Genomic DNA, 12,483 nt, shown 5'->3' with positions numbered 1-12,483 from the left:
GGAGCAGCTATAGAGCTGATAATAGCCTACATTCATGACATCAGTATTTTTTGTCAATAAAACATTTTATTGTTTAATAAAGTCATTTTTATCATGGGACTTCAAGCTGTCTGAGCTATTCTACTCTGATCATACTCAAGGATTTCAGCCATGCAAGACTCATAACCGTTATAATTATTACATCCATCATGGATAAAGGACTCCGTCTATCTAGCCAAAGATTAAATAAATATGAAGATAATTCACATCTTATTCTGGCCTATTAAAACCCTCTTTGCTAGCCTGGAACGATGGACACTTTCAATTGGAATATGGATGGATAGTGAGCAGCTGTACACATCCAAGAACCTTTAGGAATATAGAGAGGCAAAGTCGACGTCACTTCATGCTTCACCATGCGCACGGTAGATTGTTTTAATCCGTATTTTCCCCTAGTGAAATGTTCTATGGTCTCTCTTGATTCCAAATATAGCCTAGCTGCATCGCTTGCCCAAGCAAAACTATTTTATAAGCATTTTACGAAATGTGGATGGAAAAAAGAATGGCGGATGAACTCTCTTGGTGAGTATATGCCTAAACCGAAAGTGGGCGTAAATAAACGTACAGCCTGGTGCCGCAAGGTTATCGTAATCAAAGCGAGATTGGACTACAACCCCCTGCTGCTTTTTGGTTGGCTGATTCTAAAGCGCGATTGAATATGCTGGTTCCTAATTGGCTAACGCAGATTCAAACGACAGGCGGCACAACCAGCTGGCACCGGGTAGGCTACTTGGCACCAGACCAGCTTGGCACAAGTTGACGTCAGAGCAGTGTAGAGAGTTAACGTTAGATGACCAGGCTACGGACGGCTACTTGACTTGACTTGACTGACTGCTAACACAATTCTCGCAAGCAAGACAAACAGCTAGTTTGTACTACTTAGTTTTTTTTCTTTAACCGCGGCGAAGTACGTTTGATTGTAGGTCCGTGTTCACCCGGTGTTAGCGAATTAAATAATAACTTCGACCGAAGTGTGGACGCCGGAGACGATGGAGACTGGACTGCCCGGTCGCCGCAGTAAGTAGCCGTTAATCAACTCAAACACATTAAAATACACATAACTGAATCTACCCACAATTCAAAATGCTCAGTTAAGTGGGTTTGATGAAAGATATGGTGCACATCAGCTAGGTTTGATTACAGTGAACAAGGCCATCATTTGCATCCTGATCAGTTGTTTATGTAGGCTAACGTTAACGTTAGGTGTAATGTCTGCTCAGCTAGCATCTGCTAAATCCCTGCTTTTATCACTTCCAGAGTTGAGGAGGTTCAACTTCCAGCCGAAGGTCTCGGTGATTCTGGAGGAAGAGACCGTCTTCACTCCACCACCAACCATCAAACTGACCGTGAGTAGCCTGCTGCCTCAGCGATATTTTACATCTTTACATTGAAACGTTAGCATAGGTTAGCTAAACGCTTTCTTACTGTCACAGGCTAGCACAGCACGATGTAGATCATGTAAAAATTAAAATACAACCGTGGTTATTATCAAACAGTTTGATAACCACGGGTTAAGCCGGACCCCAGTTTGTCAAACTGGGGTTCGGGGACCGCCACGGGTCCTGGAGGGAGTTCCAGGGGTTCCCCAGCAAAATGATGAATTCAACTTCACCATTTTTTTACAACAAGTTAACACACTGGAGAAGAATGACTCGGCCATTTTGTTATCTCTCTATCTAAATAAAGATCGTTTCCTCCAAATCAAAGAATACAAATACAATTAATAGTAGGCTATTGTAGCTACTTTCATGTACTTTATTTTGAGTGGTTTTCATTTATTTAGGCCAAATTAACTTTGCATGTCCTCATAGGCTACTATGGATGTAAGTGGAAAGGGTTTATTGTGAAGAAGACGATGGTAGCTGACATGTAAAAAGTAGTAATGGAGTGGACTTGTTTGTCATTGTGCTGTTGTTTTTCCTCATCAGAGACAGGCTGTGTGCTGCTCCTCCATCAGCTCTTCTGGCCCCCCTAGGCTGGCCATGAAGAGACGCAGTGATGAGTCCTTTGCTGACCAACCTGCTAAGAAAAAAGCTCTCAAAAGCAAGGTAGAGAACACACACACACACACACACACACACACACACACACACACACACACACACACACACACACACACACACACACACACACACACACACACACACACACACACACACACACACACACACACACACACACACACACACACACACACACACACACACACAGGTACTGAAAGCAGGTAGAGAACCACAGTGCAGGGCTGTCACCACCAGCAGAGCAAGATGGAGGCAGTCCCCTGCAGGAAATAGGCCACGTCCATCGCTGGGGAAAGCTCTCCATTCACCTCCATACACCAGCGTCATTTTCCTTGAATTAAACATGCCTAAAAGCAGTTGTGTGGTGGGCTGTGCAGAGAACAAATGTAAAAAATCACCAATTCAAGTTTTTTTTACACTCCTGAGCAAAATTGAATTGTCACTGAATTGTTATCTAACATATGAGAGTTAATTTAGCATCAATCCATACAATCAGTCAGTCACACTAGTCTGAAAAGCATTATTGTATTTCAGATGTTTAAATATGAAGTCAAATTAATATCAGGATATTATCTTGCTGGTGGAAATGTCAAAGTATTTCACGTCAGGCCACTGTGTGGTATCATTTTTATCCAGCTTTATTGGAGTAACAATACTGAAATTGGACAGTGATGGAGGCCATTCAGTTTGTTTTGTCAATGTACCTTCTCCTCTCTGTGGGAGGCAGTGTGCTGAAATCATTCTTTGACACATTTGTCTGCTTGAAAACAGGATGAACCTCGTCAGACTGTCCATATCTGTTCACATTTCACACAGCAGCTTTTACCTTTGACATCCAGGTTTCCCCAACGGTGGGCGTGGCTTTCAAACTGTGACGTGCTCTGCAGTGTCTCTGTATACAGTAGAGTGTGTGTGTGTGTGTGTGTGTCATATACCATAACATGGTATGTGTGGAGAACAGCTGCCACATCCTCCTTACAGTGTTTTTGATTGCTTTGTTTTGAATTGTTCTTCCTAACAGTCTAAGGGTGCGGATCCCGTACAGAGGAAGAAAGCCACAGCAGCTGGTCACAGCAGAGCTGTCCTTGGAGAGCTGACCAATGGCCCACGCAGAGCAGTTAAGGCAAAGGTAAAGCTAAGAAGCAACATGCTTTGTGTTGAACTAGCTAACAATATGCCTGACTTGCTGGTCGCTGCACGAGCAGCACCTCCTCTGGTCGATCGGGGGCGCCTGTTCAGGGCGGAGGGGAACTGGTGGGAATAGCGTGATCCTCCCACGTGCCATGTCCTGCCGGTGAAGCTCCCCGCTGTCAGGTGAAAAGAAGCGGCTGCTAACTGCTTCCTCCGTCTCGGAGGAAGCATGTGTGTGTCTATGGCTCTCCCCAGATCGGCAGAGGGTGTGGGGCAGCAACTGGGGCAGCAGGGGGAATTGGCCAAGTACAATTGGGGAGAAAATAGGGGAGAAATCAGAAATAATAATAACGTATAAAAAGAAAACAGTATGCCTGACTTTGAGTGAACTTTGTTCCTTCAGAAGACTGGACCTGTCAAAGACCAAAAAGTGAAAGCAGCTGAAGATCTGCTCCCCGCCGTGACAGATGTGTCCATGACAGAGGAGGAGGAAATGATGTGCCAGGCTGAGACGTGCCCCATAGAGGACATTGACAAGTGGGATGCCGACTTTCCAGAGCTCTGCTCGGAATATGTCAAAGACATATATGCTTATTTGCACCTCCTTGAGGTAATACTCTGCTTTTGATTGATTGCTTGATTAATATAATAATTAACTAAAATCATAAAAAAATATACATATAATCTAATACCACCCTGATTAGTCTATTTTGAGCTGCCATGCTCGAGTGTGTATTTTATATGACAAGTGGTTCTGTCTCCACAGGCTCAGCAGGCTGTGGGAGCAAAGTACATGCAGGGATACAAAATCACTCCACACATGCGAGCTCGTGCAGTTGACTGGATGGTCCGTGTTCACTCCCGCTCGCCACTCGTTCAGGAGACGTTGTATCTCTCAATCGCCATTTTGGATCGTTTTTTACAGGTACAAACTCGTTTTAAAAAGTTTTCTTGTTCATCTTCTGTGAACTAGCGGTAGCAGCTAGCTAACACTCTTCTCATTATGCGCTGCAGGTCCAGGAGGTGTCTCGCAGTGAGCTGCAGCTTGTCGGGGTGACGGCCTTGTGGCTCGCCTCAAAGTACGAGGAGATCTGGAGTCCGGAGCTTGCGGACTTTGCCAACAGCACGGACAATAGATACACAATGGCCCAGATTCTCAAGATGGAGCAGGTGATTTTGAGAAAACTTAATTTTGACCTGGGACGCCCTCTGCCACTGGACTTTCTTAGGCGAGCTTCAAAGGTTGCAAGCGTGAGTACATATACTGTTATATATATATATGCCAACCACCATAAATATATATTTTGTCTCCTGTCTTCATGTAGTTGATGTCATCAAGGCAATTAAAGTAACTCTCTTCTGTCTGTCTAGTCCTTTTTAGAGACAGAGAGGGTGGCAGAGTACCTCCTGGAGTTAACTCTGATGGACTACAACATGGTGCAATACCATCCCTCTGAGGTCGCTGCAGCTTCCCTCTGCCTCTCCCAGCTGCTCCTTGATGGCCTTTCATGGGTGAGAAGTCTATATAGGCCTACAGATGGATTCAAAGTTTGACTGAAGCATGTCAACATGAGTTCAGAAGGTAAATGACAGGACTGATCTCTCCTCTCTTGTTGTGTTGCAGTCTCCTCTACAGCAGCACTATTCCAACTATGACGAGGCCCACCTCAAGCCAGTCATGCAGCTCATTGCAAAAAATGTGGTGACTGTGAATGAGGGAAAAACAAAGTTCCTGGTGAGTTGGTTTCCAACAGTGCAACAGTCTCAATAAGATGACATGTTGTTTTTAACATGAGCTAATAATGTCTCAATAAGATGACATGTTGTTTTTAACATGAGCTAATCTAATACCTTGTGTTTCCCTCCAGTCTGTCAAGAACAAATACGCCAGCAGCAAGCTGATGAACATCAGCCTCCATCCTGAGCTCAACAGTAAAGTCATCAGGACCATGGCTGCTCCTCTGATGGACAATCCCTCGAGTTCAGCTCAGGACAGAGCCAATCAGATGACGGCAGAGGCGGAGAGATTCAAAGCGGCTGAGTGGATTCCGAAAGAAGAGACACAACCTCTGAGGGTGACGCTGAAGAAAGAGACACAACCTCAGAGGGTAACGCTGAAGAAAGAGACACAACCTCTGAGGGTGACACTGAAGAAAGAGACACAACCTCTGAGGGTGACGCTGAAGAAAGAGACACAACCTCAGAGGGTGACGCTGAAGAAAGAGACACAACCTCAGAGGGTGACACTGAAGAAAGAGACACAACCTCAGAGGGTGACACTGAAGGAGTCTGCAGAGAACCAGGAGCCAGCTAGCCGAGCTCGGCTATTTCACTTTGCCAATGATGGAGAGCGAGAGGCTTTCTTCCAGAGAATAAGAGACAGAAAAGCAGGATTAGGGTGGTTAGAGTTACGCAGCAGTGTTTTCAAAATCCTCACATTTCCTCTCAGCGCTGGTAGGCTGACACAGCTGGATGTGTGCATGTCATGTGAAGCACAAAGGTCTAAACTTTGTATGTAATAACACCTAACACCTATGTAGACATATATATATATATACAAACTTTTTTTTTTTTTATTGAAGCAAATGTATACGACACCCATATGTGTACTGTGAAGTAGGAAGCAAAAAGGAAGAAGAGATGCTCTTGTCATGTTGTTAGAGCGACTTCACCTGTGTACTTGAATGTGTTGTTAAAAACTGCTCTATAACAGTAAGAGGTACAGGTTAGAGATACTTCACCTGTGTACTTTAATGTGTTGTTTCAAACTGCTGTATAACAGTAAGAGGTACAGGTTAGAGATACTTCACCTGTGTACTTTAATGTGTTGTTTCAAACTGCTGTATAACAGTAAAAGGTACAGGTTAGAGTGACTTCACCTGTGTACTTTAATGTGCTGATAAAAACTGCTGTATGACAGTAAGAGGTACAGGTTAGAGAGACTTCACCTGTGTACTTGAATGTGTTGTTTCAAACTGCTGTATAACAGTAAGAGGTACAGGTTAGAGTGGCTTCACCTGTGTACTTTAATGTGTTGTTTAAAACTGCTGTATAACAGTAAGACGTACAGGTGTTAGAAAATAATGCACTTGAATGCCGCTCTAGCGAGGCAGCACCTTATAGAATAGCTTGTAGTTCATAGATTGTATTTGTTCAAAACAATAAACTTTGACTTTATCAATTCTAACTGTGATCCAGTGTGAGATTCTTGACATTTCCCCCAGTATCTTTTATCATTTTTCAATAAAAAGAAAAATACAGTCTTTGGTTACATTCTGTGCTTGTGAGTCATCAAGAACTTGTGATAACGTGAAAATACAGTTCATGTAACATTGCATAAAATTAACAATAACGATAACAAAGGGTTCGTACAGATTCTCCATTTCAAAATTCCATACTTTTCCAGACTCACCCCCCCCCACCTTTTTTAGAATTATTTTTTCTGAGGGCCTCCACAGGCCCAGTGTCTGTTGAAGTGCTGTGTTGGTCTGGATGCTCCTCAAGGCAGTAGGCCTACACCAGACAGCCCCTCTGTACTTACAATCTATGGTCAGGTTCCAAACCTCTCACCGCTCCCTTCGCTACGGGGGCTCAAAAGTCGCACAGCCCCCCCCCCCCCGCCACACACACACAAAACGTTAGCCTACCAACAACTAAACTTTTCCACTATTTCTTCAGAAGTTGTAACTGTCATAGACTGTGTTGCATAGTTGATTGCACTATTGCTGACAAAAATGTGTTAATGTAAGTCGCTTTGGACAAAACGTCTGCCAAATGACGTAATGTACTTTCATGATACTATTTGTTTGTTTATTGTTTATTCTGTGGAATTGTGTCTCTTCATTCATATGGGTTGATTTAGCTCCTGATACTGTAAATGTGTCAAAGGATTATACTGCATGTATGAGTTTGAATCATAAATGTTTGTCTCCGAGTAAGAAAAGTTTAAAGTCTATGTGCTGCTCAGTATTTTTGTCAATAAAATCTTTATTTGTTTAATAGTCATTTTTATCATGGGACTTCAAGCTGTCTGAGCTATTCTATTCTGATCATACTCATACTAGGATTTCAGACATGCAAGACTCTATAACCTTTATAATTATTACATCTATAGGTTGAGGCATGTGTCGTCATAGACGCTGGGTAAGGTGGCTGGGGGCGTGGTCAGGGTGAAGTAAATCCCCCGTTCTATCCATTCAGCAAAGTTAGAATTTAGCTGCTAGCCCAGCACAGGCAGACATGATCAGGGATTCAACCACCGCAGTAAACGCACACATTTTGGCTCGCAACCCACCAGTTGAGAACCTCTGCTCTGAATGGAAATGCTCTTCCTATCCATTCTGACTCTTTGGCCTCCACTCTGGTTATAAAACCACACTACGCTGCTTATTATTCAACTTTATTAGAACAAAATTGTAGCAACATAACAGCGCAAGGACAAAGAGCAAAATTAACATACTAATACAATTACAAAACTAGAACTGCTATCATGAATATATACGTGAAACAAAATGACAAAACTGAAACATTTGAAAACCACATTATGGAACAAAATTAACTAAATATGTTTGACCACAAAAAGCTCTCATATCACTCTGTTACTGATTTTGAGTGGATAAAGACGGTTGAGAGAAACAGAAAAATCAAAGGAATCTTATGTGTGCAATGAGCACCCTCTATCAAAATAACTAATTCGCAAAGAGCGCAATGTCTTTCATCTTCCTGCCTGAGCTGAGCTGTCTGGGCCCATGCCGATGACATCACTGCTAGGGGATGCTCCCTCGGCCCATGGCTCCTCCTCTTCCTGCTCGAGAGAAAGTGACACCACCTGGAAAGCGAGGGAGACACATCAGTCAGTGGTCATTTACAATCGACGACTGAAATGATCAATTCTATCCCGCAGTAATAAATAGATTATATTTTCCCCATAACGGGTGTGTGTCTGTGTGTATGCTGCTTTCTGCTTCATGAACTCCAATAGAGACACTGCGTAACGCGTCATCATTCAGAAACCACGCCCAAGACGGGGGAAAACAGAAACCCCCCCTCCAATCCTGGCGTTCCCCTATGTCACGTGCATGGTTGTGTGTTGCACACAAAGATCGTATATACAGAAGATGAACACTCCAACTTACTTCCTTGACAGCTAAATCCACATTTTCTTCTCGCCAATTCTCAATGGCTTCCTTGTTTTGCTCGGGAGTACAAAAAAACTTTAATTGGCGATTTTCTACATTTGTTGTGTGCGCAGCCCCACCACACAACAGCTTTTAGCTATGTTTAATTCAAGGAAAATGATGCTGGTGAATGGGAGTGAAGGGACCGATTTCCCCCGTGATGGGCGTGGCCTATTTCTTGCAGTGTCTCTATTCATAGCTTTCAAGGGGCGTTACGTGCTGCCGGGAACGCCCACCTGGCGGTCAAAAAACTTGTTCATTCCACTGCCGCCGAGTCACTAGTTTCTCACGCTGTTTGTTCAGCCAAAATGCCGGATACCTGTTGTGCTATCGGTTGCACTAACCGACGAGGAGACACGCCTGGCTTGTGCTTTTACAGAATGCCGTCGGAGAAAGAAAACTCAGAAAGGAGGAGGTTGTGGATTTGTGCGATTAGACGTGGTTCAGTCGCTGGGGAGGGCAAATGGCTACCATCAAAGTACACACGTCTTTGCAGCCAACATTTCATCAAAGGTAAGCTCAAGTAACGTTAACGGGGTATTTTAATCATTATTGTAACGTTACTTGAGCTTACCTTTGATGAAATGTTGGCTGCAAAGACATGTGTACAAACGGCTGAACAAACAGCATGAGAAACTAGTCGACGCGGCTGGCAGCGAATGAACAAGTTTGTTTTTTGACCGCCAGGTGGGCGTTCCCGGCAGCACGTAACGCCCCTTGAAAGCTATGAATTGAGAGCCAAAGTGAACATCACTCCACGCATTTCTCTGGGCACCAGCGTCCGAAAAAATATGAATGGTGGTGAACGCAGCGATACGCTCCCTTTTTGATGAATTGTGTCACGGGAGTACACACGTCATGTTTTGTCAATGTAAAAGATAACTCTGCAAGTCGAGAAAGTCGCAGTTTGTGGTAAAACTGTGGTAGTGGCAATGTAAGTTATAAATCAGAAAGACTACGCACAACCAGTCGCGCAATGGCTCATTTATACTCCATTTTCATACGTAAATAGATGTGTCCGTTTCAAACGTCGTAATCGTCACTGCCCGCATACTTCCATGCGTCTTTCACGTTGGTATCATGTTAAGCAATACATCCACCAGTGGGCAGTAGAGAGTCAAATGTATGAGTGTGTGTGTGGTTTTGCTGCGTTTCATGCGTATCCGTAAGCTTTCAGAGGACAGACAGAAAACGCATGAAATGAACGCAGAGTACAGACAGAAGGAAGCGTATAATAGCGAACGTAGCGTATAATTGGGCCTTAAGTTACGTCTCTCCCGCCAGTCCATTGTTGTTGATGGTGTGACGTATAATGTGCGACACAAGATGTAGTTGATTGACAAAACTAAACCTTACGTTTCAGTTTCAGGACAAACTATAAGACTTTCTTGACATGCATAGTTATCTTTTAAATTGACAACATTTAACATGTGGACCCTGTAGCACAATTCAAACGGAATCAAAAAAGGATCGTCTCTCGCCGTTCACCCCAATTCATTTTTCTTTTCACACGCTGGTGCCCAGAGAAATGCAGGAAGTGACGTTGACTTTGGCTCTCCATAAACGCCTTTTTCATTACAATCCAAGTGATTGGAGTCTGCTCTGTCACATGACTGCAGTACCTTTGTGTGACATGCAGTGGTGTAATCCTCACTGACACACTAAAAGACAGGGCCTGAAATTAATTTCTCAAATGGGTGGGTGGGGGGGGGGGGGGGAGCTAACAATTAGAGAATAGAGAACGCAAAAGAATGGCTATTTTGATTATAGTTTCACTGTTACCTCTACCTACAATTTTTTTTTTATATGGGAACTCTGGGCAAAATCATGTCTAACAATACAAATATTTTCATATTTATGCCATCTGCTAACATGGAGGAGGCGGGACTTATGACCTATACTGGGACCAGCCACCAGGGGGCAATCGAGATGTTTTGGCTACTTATGGCCCATTTCCACTGCTGGTATCCACGCGGCCCCGCACAGCTCGTCTCGCTTTTTTGTCTCATTCCACCGATCAAAAACGTGGACAGCCCAGGTTGAGTCGGGGTTGAGTCGCGCTGCTTTTGGTCCCTGCTCTGTTGAGGTTCTAGGGCTGTGGACCCGGTACCATACGGTGACGTGAAAACACTGCAGACGACTGATTGGTCAGGCAGAATCGTGTTTATTGTAGGCATCTACTGTCAATGCTGGATACCAGTTTAGTGGGGCTTACCTTCTCTTCTGTTATTTCCAGAAGTTATTTCTTTTGTGTTGCTGCCTTCGGCTCAGATGAAATAAAATCGATCTCCTTGCTCAGCTTTAACATGCTGTGGTTTTCAATTGTTTTGAGAGAAAAAAGTCGCCCTTTGTAGTTGGCTCCGCTAGGCCGCAGGCGAGGCCGCAGGCGAAGCCGCGGTCTTGCCTGTTGAGTTGCCGCTGGGGTTCTTTCCGTAGCGCCTCTCCCGTCCCCGCGCAGTGCATGCATGCGAGTTTGAGTAACAACAAAGTGATATCCATTCTCCTAGCCGATTGTCACATTTGCCCATGTACACTGTAGGTAATTTAGAGGCACCAGTATTTCATAATCAGTTTAAAAGTTCCGTGTAGGGATTTAATTTTAACGTTATACTTATAGCCTACTTCGGCTATGGGCGGAGGGCAGATATGCGGTCGCTATGACGACCAGGTGTGGGCGGAGGCAAGTAAACTTGCTATGGAAACAGAGTCTATATCAAGTAGAGACGAGTAATACCAGATCGAGTAGAGCTGTACTGTGCTGTAATATGTGGTGGAAATGAGCCATTTCTTATATATGAGGAGCTGTAATGATGTCCATATTTTTTACAGTCTATGGTGCAGATGTTGGTTGAACATTATTAGACATTGCTGTAAATCAATCAAATCCGGATTAATCAAACTTAGCATTTTGTTTCTACGAGGCCATGATGTAGCATCTATTTCAAATGACTGCTTATCAAAATAGGTAGACCATCTATGTGTTTTTTTTACTAATTTTTTGAGAAAGGGGCAGGTATAACAAGTTTTCTTCATCCTGCTCCTTTCTGGCCAAGCCTGTAACTTGTTAACAAGATGTATTGTATACTGTTTCTTGTACTGTGTTTGGTCGGAAAAAAAGAAAGAAATGTGTGCAGGAATTTCACACTTTAGAAGTGTTAGATTTGCGGGAATTTGCTGAAATTATGTGCAATCCCCGCAACCCCGTGGCGAGATTCAGGCCCTGAAAGAGCAAATATGTCCCAGCGTCTTACCTCTGCGGATGAGTGTAGTCCTGGCCTCCCTCCCTCCTCTGCCTCTGGATGACAGGCTGCTGTTCTGAGGTTGGCCTAACAGGGGGCGCCGCTGAGTAGCACTGCTGGTATCTGCAGGGGGAGGCCAAAGATGAGTGCTTAGTCGGTTATATTCAAGCCCTTGCCAAAGATAAGCCCCCACAATGTTCTGCACTACCAAAGTCACGCACTAGAGGCAGTAAAGCGGAAAACATTACCAGGGTCCTGGCTGGTAGACGGCAGACCAGCGTCATCACTCTGCTGCCCCGTCGAGTCCATGTCTGTCTGACTCTCTAAAGAAGACTCCACGCTAGGACCACCACACACACACACACACACACACACACACACACACACACACACACACACACAGTCAGTGGGATGGAGTGAGCGGCTTTCTGGTCGCAAAGGACAGATTTAACTTTTATTTTGAAGGTTTGGTTGAGAAGAGGCTCACCCCTCCCCCTCCTGTTCCATGAAGACCTCGTCCCCGTCGTCGGCAGCGGCAGCCATTGCGGTGGAGGCGGTGACCATGGGAACGGACTGGGAGGCCATGTTGTCACTGCTGTCTGAGGGCAGAGACTCCGTAAAGACCGTCACTGACGGAGACAGAGAGTCAACCCACAGCATTCACCCACCTGACTTCTGACACATTGTCTTGTGCTCCACAACTACGGTAGTTCAAAATACAACTAGTTCAAAAGACATTTATTTGGGGACTTGTGGCCTAAAATCTATGTGAAGCACTCAAGTGGAATGCAAATTCAAATGTGTGTGAAAGTATCAGTATCAGATTAGCTGTATGTGTGGCTCAACCAGACAATGTGTGTGTGTGTGTGTGTGTGT

At 44.3% G+C, this 12,483-nt stretch overlaps 2 protein-coding genes across 6 annotated transcripts in view; one reads left to right on the top strand and one right to left on the bottom strand.

The window, feature by feature from the left end:
• Positions 1-1,028: 1,028 nt before the first annotated feature.
• Positions 1,029-7,338, top strand: LOC310792270 (G2/mitotic-specific cyclin-B2-like; the record flags this gene model as incomplete). The annotated part of the gene is made up of 11 exons (XM_083653992.1): positions 1,029-1,056; positions 1,297-1,385; positions 1,968-2,087; positions 3,082-3,189; positions 3,595-3,801; positions 3,958-4,116; positions 4,206-4,442; positions 4,563-4,703; positions 4,816-4,926; positions 5,060-5,299; positions 7,306-7,338. The coding sequence occupies 11 exons, from the start codon at positions 1,029-1,031 to the stop codon at positions 7,336-7,338; spliced, it is 1,473 nt and encodes a 490-aa protein (XP_083510118.1).
• A 245-nt stretch (positions 7,339-7,583) lies between these two features.
• Positions 7,584-12,483, bottom strand: part of LOC310791959 (nucleoprotein TPR-like) — a 72,074-nt gene continuing 67,174 nt past the window's right edge. For 4 of the 5 annotated variants that reach the window (XM_083653643.1, XM_083653644.1, XM_083653646.1 and 1 more), the window contains 4 exons: positions 12,095-12,236; positions 11,856-11,947; positions 11,620-11,730; positions 7,584-8,019 (listed from right to left, as the gene is read on the bottom strand). In XM_083653643.1, the coding sequence (XP_083509769.1) occupies positions 7,958-8,019; positions 11,620-11,730; positions 11,856-11,947; positions 12,095-12,236 (407 nt within the window). In that variant the 3' untranslated portion in view covers positions 7,584-7,957. The remainder of the gene's footprint in view (positions 8,020-11,619; positions 11,731-11,855; positions 11,948-12,094; positions 12,237-12,483) is intronic. The other variant, XM_083653645.1, reaches the window with a different exon arrangement.

The sequence above is a fragment of the Poromitra crassiceps genome (assembly GCF_964638095.1).
Source record: "Poromitra crassiceps genome assembly, chromosome: 17".
Lineage (NCBI taxonomy): Eukaryota > Metazoa > Chordata > Actinopteri > Beryciformes > Melamphaidae > Poromitra > Poromitra crassiceps.
Note: the sequence above shows the minus strand (reverse complement) of the source record. Positions and strands in the feature narration are given on the sequence as shown.